Source organism: Spodoptera frugiperda, chromosome 4 (genome assembly GCF_023101765.2).
Source record: "Spodoptera frugiperda isolate SF20-4 chromosome 4, AGI-APGP_CSIRO_Sfru_2.0, whole genome shotgun sequence".
In the NCBI taxonomy this organism is placed as follows: Eukaryota; Metazoa; Arthropoda; class Insecta; order Lepidoptera; family Noctuidae; genus Spodoptera; species Spodoptera frugiperda.
The window spans coordinates 5,952,044-5,964,451 of NC_064215.1; the positions used below are offsets into that span (position 1 = coordinate 5,952,044).

The 12,408-nt window shown below is 35.8% G+C and overlaps 1 protein-coding gene across 1 annotated transcript; it reads right to left on the reverse strand.

Annotated features, from left to right (window-relative positions):
- Window positions 1-10,494: 10,494 nt before the first annotated feature.
- Window positions 10,495-12,191, reverse strand: LOC118272774 (uncharacterized). The gene has a single exon (XM_035589452.2). The coding sequence runs from the start codon at window positions 12,018-12,020 to the stop codon at window positions 11,433-11,435; it is 588 nt and encodes a 195-aa protein (XP_035445345.1). The 5' UTR covers window positions 12,021-12,191; the 3' UTR covers window positions 10,495-11,432.
- Between the last annotated feature and the right edge of the window lie 217 nt (window positions 12,192-12,408).

The window sequence follows — 12,408 nt, forward strand, 5'->3', positions numbered from 1 at the left end:
TTAATATATAATTTTTATACTATACTTTATTCCATTTTGGTTCAATTTTTACAATTTAATTAATTTCAAATTCAGTCCATATCAAATTATAATTTACCTTACATAAGTATATAATTATAAACTTTACTTACTACCTACTATTATTATACTTTAGGAACCTATCATGCTTTCATTGAGTACACTTAGAAAAAATTTCGTTGCCTTATACTTAAAGACTCGTTTGGAAATAGAAGCACTTTCGATATCTGCAGGTAGACCATTGAAAATTGTTGGAACTAAACTTCTATCACATCTTTTGCCATAATAATTACTGCTAGTGGGTACTACGAACGTCTCACACTGTTTCGTATTTCGAGGCCTTAATTGTGCAGTTTTGACTTTACACTCATGGTGGCAGTAATGATCCAATGCAACTAACAGCGCTACCCTCTCATGCACAGGCAGGATATTGCACTCAACAAACAGCTTCTCATAATTGGATTTTTTACATCGCAGTTTGGTTTTATTGTCTGCCAATTTTTTCATAAACCTAATTTGTAATAACATATTGTTGTATAACACTAAAAAGGTAGACAGAACTTGAAGACTTTGTAATAATTGTGATGTCCAAATTGTCAATCGTAGACATATACCGAAACTTCATGCTGCTAAAACGTTTCGGGAAGCTCAATAATACTTTCATTGGTCTGTTGGTCCAAAATACATTATTCATACTAGAATTTCAATACGTAAATGAGAGACCAGACGCAGCAGTAACAAAAATACAAGTAATATTTAAAATTTTAGCTGTCATTAACACACTTTGGACTACAATTAGACCCACACGTTGTTCCCACATTATAAGGCCCATAATAAAATGTCACCGTTCGGCTCAGGATTTGCAGTTATGTAGGTTTTAAGAGCTAATAAAGAGTATATTAAATCCACTCGATTATGTTTAATATGCGCTAAGAACTGTGTCATTCTCTGTTTGTTCCACAAATCCGACCCTCCTTTAAGCAGGCTTGTTTCAGAGATTATAAAACATGTATTATGTTCGAATTAACAAAAATAGAACGCTTGTTTCCAAAAATATCGCGTACTTTATACATTATAATATTAAAGGGTAAAACATTCCAAAATCTACAACTACTAATAAATTAAAAATTCATTAACATAAAACATTGTCCAGTGGACAAAATTGTGAATCCAAACCATTCTCAGATCCCCTTGAATACACAAAAAATTTCATTAAAATCGGTCCAGTCGTTTAAGAGAAGTTCAGTGACATACTTACAGAAGATTTATATATATAAAGATAAATAGTATATAAAGTTTATTAATTGGTTTAAAAAGGTCTCTCATTGATGTCGACACTTACGTATGATTGAGTGGTTGCTAATTACCTTTACTAATTGTTACATATACGCAAGCATGATTTACATAATAAGTGCAACACTACGCCTATTTAATTCCCGTAAGTATACACTAGAACAAGTATACTGCTAGGGAGTGGAATTCTTTGCCGGAGTCTGTGTTTCCTGATGGGTATAACCTGGGTGTTTTCAAAGCTCGAGTGCTCCATCGTAGGATGCATCATCACTTACCATCAGGCGAGATAGCGGCCAAACGTCGACCCATCAAACGTACAAAAAAAAAGAGAAACAGGGAATGTTTGGCATAAGTGTCAATTACGGACTCCATGCACTTTTAATTTTAGTAAAACTAAAATTTTTCGCTTCGATAATCATAATTGGTGATTTATTCCTGGCAGCACATATAACGGTCATATTAGTAATTCACTGGTGAGTCAATAGAGTAATTCATTTTCAAGTAAGTAATTCACCATGTTGCTGTTTTGAAAGACACACCAGTATGCATTCATTCCACATTCATACAGCGAATGTCATTCATTTAAATGCGAGTAATATAATAATACAAAGTAGTGGAACCCTGGTAGAGGCTGGATGAGAAGGACGTTAGAAGCCTTGAATAACGTGAGAGAAACCAGGTCATGGCAGGCGCTGAGATTTGCGCATTTTACTGACGCAATCCGCGATTCAATGGCCTATACTTACAGAACAGGCCAAAGATGTATATTTGTGGTGCATACAAGTAAAGAGGTATTATTTACTGAGCTACATGATAGATGTAGGGTCCTATTTGCTCCTTTCATATAAATAGCATTATATCACGTTTTGTAATCCTCAGAGTGGTAGGCAGAGGGCTATGTTATAAGTAACTTCTAATAGGGGGTGAGTATTTTTTTATAAAAACCTATTTCAATACCAAATATAGTAATTTTAAACAAAGCTTACAAAAAAAAGTTAAAAAGTTCAACATTTTACCTAAACTGGGAATGACCCGTTACCTCTTTGCTTGCAGTGGCACTTACGTCCACTCGATCAACGAGGCAGTTATATCTTTTGTTTTATTTTTTATTTTGGTATTGTAGGAGGTTGTATTTGAGAATACTATTGCTAAACATAGGAAGCTATCCCAAAATATAAGGTATGACGGTGTTTTTTGTCGGAGAAGCTAACAGGGTGCGAACCTGAAACGTATCCTGACTGTTGTGCTTGCAGTCTAGCCTCTCTAATCTAAACTAAACTTTTTCAAAAGTTAAAAATCTTATATGAGGTTATATTCATTACATAAGTAGGTACTATACCTCTGTAATTTTGCGTCAGCCTTCATTAATCGACCATTATTAATTGATTAACAAACGTTGGATACATTTTCGGTATTTCCGACCCCCTAGCTCAGCAGGCTCATTTACAACCGCAAGACTAATGAAGCGATAACTACCTACAGCAATTAAGCATATCAATATCGTTAATTTTGTGTAGGCATACAAATATATGAAGTCATTTTAGTGAAAATGAATTTAGTTTTTCCCAGTAGGTCAGGTACTGATTAATTTTTTCTCGAATTTTGACTTTTGCCTAAACTTGGCACTAGGTGCTAGATGCCACCTTGAAAGGAGTTCACCAGAAGATGACGGGGTCTACAAAATTTAATAAGGATTAAGCAATAAAATTAGGCACCGATAATGTAGTGCATACGTTGCATCTGCATATTTGGCTGAAATGCGGTGTGACCTAGTTAGCGTTACTTAGCACCAATCGACCTATTCATTCATCATTCACGCGGGGCGGCTCGGGAGGGGTCCAAGGCTCGCACGATGACGTCACAATGTTGGGTTTAAAAATTACCCCCCTCTTCACACAGCTGCAGTCCTTTCACGTGACCTACTGACCCAAAATTCAGGGATCCAAGTGACGTAGGCAGTACAACCCTGGCATCGAGTTCTGCGGCTGATACCCAAGAGGTGTATCAAATGGATAGCAAAACTTTTTCGAAGGAGTAGTTGCTGCGTTTTCAATGGAAGTTTCTACGTTGCCTGTATACTAGTGCTGCAATAAATATGTGTGCGTAATGGTACGGTTGATGTGTGAGTGTAGCGCCCGTGGGTACGACCTCCCTTCCTGGTAACCTCGGCAGGCTTCATATACAGATGTGGCGCGACTACCTCTTTGAAGGCTATTTACAGCTAAAATTAGACGTGTCAGAACGTCAAGCACTCATGTGTTCTACGCTTGTTCGTCAAGCATAATTAATTGAGGCCGACCTGCATGTCATCGAAGTAGAAATCTAAATTATTGTTTGAAGGACTTCTTTTATCAAATTTTAGACTTTTTCAAGCCTAAACAATCATATTTTAGTTTGTAATTTGTTGTTTTAATCTCTTAATGTTTGTTTTTTAGACTTATCTGTTGTTTTAAAGGTGAATGAACTCGATGCTAAGATTTTATTATTCTCGGTGCTAAGATTTTATTATCTTAAGGTCATCCGAGTGTTCGAGGTACGCAAGTTAATTTGCGTTCATTTGTTTGAACTATTTAAATATTTGAGTAGTTTCGAAGTAAGTCTTTAACAATGATCGATGTTCTCGTCGATACCTTTATTTCTATTACATATCAAGGTTTATTTCAGACTTCCTTAAAGACTATTTTCGTATACCTTAGTGGCGAACGAATGAAGACTAATCGTTTTAATCTAAGTTGGATTCTTCAAGCCGATATCTTTCGTGTGTACCGAAATAGACCACAAGGATAAAAAAATATCCGGCATGTAGTGGTTTTCACGTGCTTCTATAGTTTTATTAGTAGCCTTTGGATGATAGCCAAGAATATGATGCTTCAGTAAACCTTGTATTATTTTCAATTATGTGTAGAAATAATATTCTATTTTCTATTAACGTTGAGGGTTTGCCAAAAGCAGTTGTGCTAACTATTGTTATCCTGTGTTTGTATTGTTGTTTTGTTTTATTGTATTTGGTGTAAGTAGGTAGTATAGTTTGATGGTAGTAGTACACAAAAGTGCTTACTTAAAAAACGTAGTTTTTTACATTGAGTAAAATATTAGAGACAATTAAAATATTTAAAAATTTATTCATGTCTTTCGTAAGGTCCATAATTGATTATAATTGTTCTACAGTACTATGATTGTTACACACATTCAAAAGGTTCTTTCCAATGACAAAGCGATTTTAAAATAAGTTCAAGTTTAAGTCATAATTGCAAGTAAAACCTATTAAATATAATTTTCTCATAATTTGACACGTAAATCAGTAGCATGTGTGTATGTCGACGTATAATATGTCGGCGAGGTGTCTGTTTATAGGAGCGACGTGGCAGGCTGACACGCATACATTATGATAATTTATCACTCCACCGTCAGCGCCGAGTTCCGCGTGCTCCGATCAGAATAGCCGAGGAGGGTGCTGCTCTGAACCATGTTTCCATTGTTGGGTAGCTTCTGTTCTTCATCACATATATGACAGATGAAACAAATGTCTAAAGGTTATTTAATAGGGCCATTTTCACTGGACGCATGAAGTTCAAACTGTATCATGGTCTTGAAGTAAATATATGTCTTTAAGAAAACTAATGATTACTGTAGGTAATATAATGTTATCATCATCATCCATCAGCCTATAAGTGGCCACCGCCACCGGCCAAATTATAAGCCCAGGTTTCCTCACGATGTTTTCTTTCACCATTTGTCAGTAGTGTCTAAATAATCTTAGAAAGTACGTATAACTCGGAAAAAGTCACATTGGTACTTGCCGTTGGTAAGTTTCGACGTGTGATGTACCAACCTGGAAATAAAAGCTGGAGGGTAGATGAGGTAGCGATAACTCGTGTATGATAACATTTTGTATCATGTTTATCAAATTAAATTAAAATAAAAAAGGGTCACTCACATTACACGGGTCATTGCACGGAACGGTACGATACATGATACGGTATAGAATCCTTTAGGTTTTAATCCAATTAATATATAGTCTTCTAAGTGTTAAACTTTCGACATCATATGTATATGATGATATAGCCCGTGATAGTCCACTACTGGGTTATAAGCTACTTCCATTTAAGAGAAGTTTGAAGTTTGTGTTGATGTAAGTTAAAGTTCCTGATATTATATTTTCTTAGAAGATGAATTCTTCTATGTGAAAGTTCACGTTAAAATTCAAAAGTCGATGTCGTGAGACAATGTACGCATACACCACGAGCCTTGATCGGCCGATGAACTTATCCAATAATCTCCTTATTTCCACATAAAGTAATTTACAGAGATGTCGATGTTAAGTACTTACGATATGATAACCCTTATGTAAAACAAATCGCGTGCCGATATTGCCGTGAGGTCATATATTCCAGTATATTGGGAGCAATCTCCTTTAAATCTTTTATTAAGCGTAACTTTAAGCGTTATGTGGGGATGTGTTTAATAATTTTCAGTTGTATTATCTGATAAATGTCGTTGACCTCTCTCTGTTTTGTTCGGTTCTTTGATGGGGTATTGAGGAAGAACAAAGTGACAGTTGAATTCGTTTCATCATTCAGTGTTGGGTTCATTTGTTTCGGCGATATTGTTTTGTTGGGTGCTTTGAATTGATTAGTTTCTGTCATCCGTTTCATTTTCTTCCTTTTATTTTATTTTTCTAATCGTTTGAAATTGATATGCTTTGTTGTATTGTGATTCCGTGTTTGTTTGTAGTAGTTACAATTTGCCTAATAATTCTATTCCCAGTTTAGACTAAATATCAGTTTGTGTCTTAACGAAACCTATTTGACCTTTTGGCGAAGTATGTGTTTAACTTTACTGTCATCAACTATGCAGTCGTTTGCTTCAAATCAGCTGACCTCACTTTGCTATTACAATGACCAATAGATCCACTTTAATATCCATAACTCTGTCTACAAGTTTTCCAAAGTACTTATTAATCCATCAATCAAGGGCTGTCAGTGTATTAAACGCAGTATTGTTTAAATTGGGTCCTTAAGCCAGGGTCCTTTAGTATTTTATGGTACCAGTTTTTCAATTAATGGGGAGAAAGGGATAACTCAGCTATTGACAAGAGTGAATGAACTCTGGTCGGTATTATTTCGGCGAATTTCATAATCCATACAAATGATGTGAAGAAAAAGCTCTTAGCCTATTTTTAAACACATTACACGCGCCGAGGAGTGTGTGATTTGCCATAATGGAAGTTCATAATCCAGTCAATTGTGAATGTCTTATAAATATTATATTCGATTTAATTTTAAATATGGCTGAATTTCGACTGCTGGATTTCTATTCATATCAGCATCAGCAATCTGAAATTAGAATTCCAAAAAGATTTTTAATCGAGATGATAAATTAAAATATTTTGAAAATAGAAAGACGGCTATGTCTATTCTAAGATGTGACATAAATGACCTACCTCGCCGTATATATGAATAATGAGCGTTAGATAACGTGCAAGGGAGGGAGGCTGTACGATCGATAGATGCACCAGGTCGTTGACCCCGGCAAACTTCTGCTGTTTCGACCACCAGCCCACTGCCCTATAAATATGAAATGACACTCTCGCCTGCATTGCGGTTACCGTATTTTTAACTACCTCTTTGTTATTAATAGGTAGATGCATTCATTTTTAATGTGCATTAATTCTATGAAAATTTTTATGGACTATACATTTTTGTGTACCTGTACCTTATTTAAAATATTACATTAAACGTACGTACACGCAACGTTACGCCTTTTATCCCCGAAAGGGTAGGCAGAGGTGCACATTAGGGCAACGTACGTATAAACGCAATAAAACAATATTTGATTATTATTATAATATAAATACTGAAATAAATCAATAATAAAATATAATTTACGGATTTAAAAAAGTTTGCCACAGTATTTATTTACTCAAGAGGATTATTGTATTGGAGGGTAATTGTATTGTATACGTTTGACCTTTTATTATAAACTTTGTAAGGAGTTTCGACTTTATAAAAAAGCGTATAATGTGCCTTTAAATTGGGTGACGTTAAAACTCCCTTACTTATAAAATAGTCATCAAGTTTTATTTTTAAACTACGGTCGACGTAATAACATTGCCAAAAGCTACTTATTTAGTTTACTGTAAATTGATCAATTTAATTTAAAAGAATTGGGACTCATCTTTATATTTTTTCTTTTACTTAATATCATTTACCTACTGGTGTGCTTCATTCCTTTAAACAGACGAAAATAGCACTTTATTCTGAGTAAAACATTTTATTTTCGGTTGTGAGAAAAATAGCGCTACAATCTAACCTCTTTTAAAGTTTCATCGTGTCATGTCGCCATTTTGAGGACAGAACCAGGTTAATGAGGAAATGAGAAATCCCTTAGAAACTGTATATTTCCTAAGTAATGACTTATACCTTAAATCTGCTGAGATTTATGTCCCGTGTATGACGATAGGTTTGTCCTCATTTCATAGGCCACTTGACTGGGAAAACGTAAATATATTGCCATTAATTAAAGGTGAAACGTTATATTTACTTATCATAGTACATAAATAACTATTATTAGCTTACTTCCTGGGGTCTTTTCTGGGCTATTTAGGCAAAAACATCATCTATGGCGCCTGCTTTTTCTTTAACTATCACGATGATTTTGTCAGCAGTTTTTGAGTACTATAAAATGACACCACATTCTAATTTAATGTTTATTTATATTATGATAAATTTTAAACAATTTTTCGGTTGTAGTTTTATTAACTCACGTGCGGAAATGGTGCGTAGGCGTCGGTCATGTGCGCGGCTCTGCAGGTGATCGGCTGATCGACATACACACAGTGGTGACAAAGTTAATGTTTTTCATTACAAATGGAACCTTCCCTAGATAATAAACGTGCTCATAGTTAGTAACGGTCTATTGGAACCGTGTTTTATTGGAAAAAATATGTATTGGTGAATGGCGCCCATCGCTCATGGGCGACGTTTTATTTTATAGTCTCTTTAAATTCATCTATGTAACTTAACTACAAATTGGTCATTAAATAATACACAGGTTCTTAAGTTTTCGAAGCTAATTTCCCTAACTAAAGGGATTTATGTTTTTAATGTAATATACTACCAATATATTTGCGTATTGTATATGCACTCTATGTCTAAACGTTTGGTTTTTTCAGTTTTTATAAGGCTACGACTCCACAAAGACGAAATGGTACTTTTTCTAGATAAATTAAAGAGTGTCGTATCATTAATAAATAACCTCGATTGCAATGTCGAGTTATTGGCGTAATATGTCTGACCTCTCTACTTATAATAATTAAAATGTGTAATGGTGGAAATCGTCCTTGTCCTAATTTTTACTGCATCAATTATGACTGAACTACTTTAGGAGCATTTTAATGATAGGATTTTAATACAGTGCTTTTGAACAGTATGACAAATAACTGATTTGAACTAGCATTGATTTATACAGCATACATAAGTCTGGACTCTATGTTTAACTTGGGATATCAACACAAAAGGCTTTTCGGTGAAATTCCATTTCGAACCCAGCCCTTTAAATCCGACAGACACGATTTCGATAAAAAATAAACGCCCCATTTCAAAAGTATTCCGAAATTTATTTTTAGACGGATGAAACTGTTAAAATTTTCTCGAGACAGACAGTTATCACTCCCTTACTTAGCCGATAATGGGCAAAGTTTGGAAAAGTTAAAAATTATCACTAATTATACGGAGGAAGTTTTTAAATTTTAACAAATCCGTTTAATGGTTGACAGGGATGACGTCATTCCGATTGATTGCTATCAACAGGTTCCCTATTTACACATTCAGTTTTGGGAAAACAAATATGGTCGCCGCAAATATCGACTATCTGTGGTAAAACAGTAATTTGTTGCGTCATAACGACAGATTCACAATATCATGACCGTAATTTTATGGGGATGAGGCAGACAAGTGTAGTATCTAATTTATATCATTGATGACATAATAAAATATGCACTTTGTCTATGGCTTTGCATTTCTTTTAGTGACTAGACGTCTACTTAATTTCCTACAGAAAACCGAATTGTTTTAACATCAGCACAGTTATTATTTAAGAAAACTAAATACATATTAAGTCAAGTAACACCATTAACTTCAGCGTATTAAGATGGGTTTTATTCTTTTTATTACGAAAAGACAGAGAGAAATTTGTTGCTTACAAAAGCCTAAATGACTGGGAAAATCTCTCAGTCTACTAACATATTCGAACAATTTGGCAATGTTCCCAGATATAAGTATAAAAGATGGTCGTATTATACGAATGGATTATTATGATAGACATTAAAGAGTAGTCAAGTGTCGTAATGTTGAATACTTATTTTATGTTGACAACTTGTTGATACGATTTTATAGGTTTGTCGAACATTTTGCTTGTAACTACGAAAGTAAGTCAGTTTGGTGAAAATGTTAATCATTTTTCTCAGAACTAGTGTTTGGAATTTTCCTAAAAGAGTAATAAGTTTTTCTTAAGTTCGTCTCTCTTGTTTTTATTTGTTCGTAGAGAAAAAATGTTATAGGAAAATTAAATTAAATTGCTTTTTTATATGGTTAGTCAATAGAAATATACGATATGAATTGAATACTTACATATACTTACGTTTTGTTTGGTGGTTTTCCTCTCTGTTCTTTTGATCTGGTACAAGTCACTTTCTTGTATTGTGTGTGTATTGTGTGATTTATTATAAACTAGCTTTCCGCCCGCGGCTTCGCCCACGTGTAATTCGGTTATATGACAACAGAATGCTCGTTTTTTGCTCTCTAAAAGAGTAATAAGTTTTTCTTAAGTTCGTCTTTTTTGTTTTTATTTGTTCGTAGAGAAGGAATATTAAAGGAAATTTATTATTAAATAGCTTTTTATTTGGTTAGTCAATTGAAATATACGATGTGTATTGAATACTTACATATACTTACGTTTTGTTCGGTGGCTTTCCTCTGAGTTCTTTTGATCTGGTACCAGTCATTTTCTTGTATTGTTATGTGTATATTGTGTGATTTATTATAAAATATGTTTGTGTAACTTTATATAAACCGGAAGAGTTTTATATATATAGATAATATTTGTGTAACAATGTACTTAGTTAATTTTCAATGTGTTCAGGTAATTTGAGTTTGCTAAGAGGTTGGGAATAAAAATCAGAAATAATTTTCATAGTTTTTATTTTAAATACGAAAACTCATGTTAGTCGACAATAAAAATTACTTACATCTAATTGATTTAATATTTAAACTAGCTACTTAGTATATGGCAATACCAACTGAGTATTTACTGATCAAATAGTAGACAAATAGTATAACTATATGTATAGGTACAAATTCGAAATATTTCAAGTGATGATTAAGTAAGTTTACATTTTCGCTAAGACATGCGGTGTTCTATTCTGTAACGTACTTAAATTCCATACGGCACACCATACATGGATAGTATTAAGGTACACAGTTCTTAAAGTAATAGTATACCATACATCTAGACCTACTTATTTCCCAAAGGTGGAAAGGCACTATGCTTGATTAACAAAATCAAAGTTTTACACAATACAAACTCTTCCATTAGACCGACTGCAGTACAAACATTACTCACTGAAACTACTTTATTATTACAACGATTTCAAAACGCATGCAGTTATGTGGCGATCGAAACAAGTACATAAATCGTGATTCGACAAACTTTAGTCTAAAGTAATTTAGATTGGTGTCCTAGAGTGCAGTACAGGATACAAACAATGACGATACCCGGTGAGTAGATATTAGAAAAGTGTCTACTAGTAATGCTCAACAGACCGACAGCTAGTTGCAATTCAGTACACAGTCTTATGTATTGTCCCTTAAATACAACTAAACGAGTCACAGCTCAACTTGCAGCGAACGCTGCGGAAGGCCCCGGCGCCTGGAGCAAGGCACTCTCCTGGCGCCACCCTCGCTTGGTCCTCTATGAAGACATCGTTACGTCGGCTACTTGCCCAGGGTTCAGCAATTATCTACTGATATGATGAGAACTTGCCTCTCTAGCGCTTTTATTCTATTCGTAAATCTTAACCAGTCTTAATCTCCGCCCGTGTCCGGCCCAAATGCTGTCTTCCTTTATCGGTTGAGGCCCATGGATGCGCAGCACACTGTGTGGCGCGGCACTCTCTGTGTCGGTAGGCCTGAGAGTCCGCGTACGTACGTGTATGTTACAGGGGGCCGAAGGATCCTCTTTGGTTGAGTTTGCTTCTTGGGCTGACGTGAACGTTCAGTCGGAGAGCAAGACTGCGAACGAGACGATAGGCTCAGACTTTGGAACACTCGGCGAAGAGACACAGTGGAGCGGTGCCGGCGGTGACGTTCAGAGCCGTCGCTTCCGGATTCACTGACTGAGCACGACGATCGGTCATCAGCACGTCCATTTTCACCAGACACACTGTCGCTGCTGCTCGAGCTGCCGACGGAATCCGAGTCGTTGGCCCGGCGGGAGAGGCGGCTGCTGAGAGCTTTCAGCAGCCTGCCACCGCGGGGAGCTGTGATGGTTTCCGACATCTCTTCGATTGGTGGGCAGACCACAATCTTCGGCGTCACAGACTCGCGGCGCGGGTTGTTCTTAGGGGTCCGCTGTTGCACAGCTACGTTCACCGGCAGATCGCCGACGAACTTCTCACTCGTCAAAAAGTTGATTCCCAGCTTATTTTTCATAAGGTCGACGTTATCACTTCCGTACAGGAGGAGACACACAAGTAGTTTTTTGTTTTTGTTGATACAACGAAATGTTGTGATTGAAAACTTTTCCGGTTTTCGAGCGTGGTTAGGGAGTTAGTCGCGTAAGATCGCTCCGTGAGGGTGAGTCGCGAACTGTTGGCGGGTGGGAGGCTGCGACGGTTTATATGGAGTTTTTCGCGCATGCGTTGTGTTAGGCTCAATTGTTCATGCACCGGTACACGTAGATGCATGCCTGTCGAGTGGCACCATCACTGGGATGTCGCTATGGATACCTTGTATTGTGATGAATAGGTTTGAATAGTGCCACATTTTAATAAGGTATATAATGTTTCTTTCGGTTTGTTTGAAATATATTTTTCTCTCG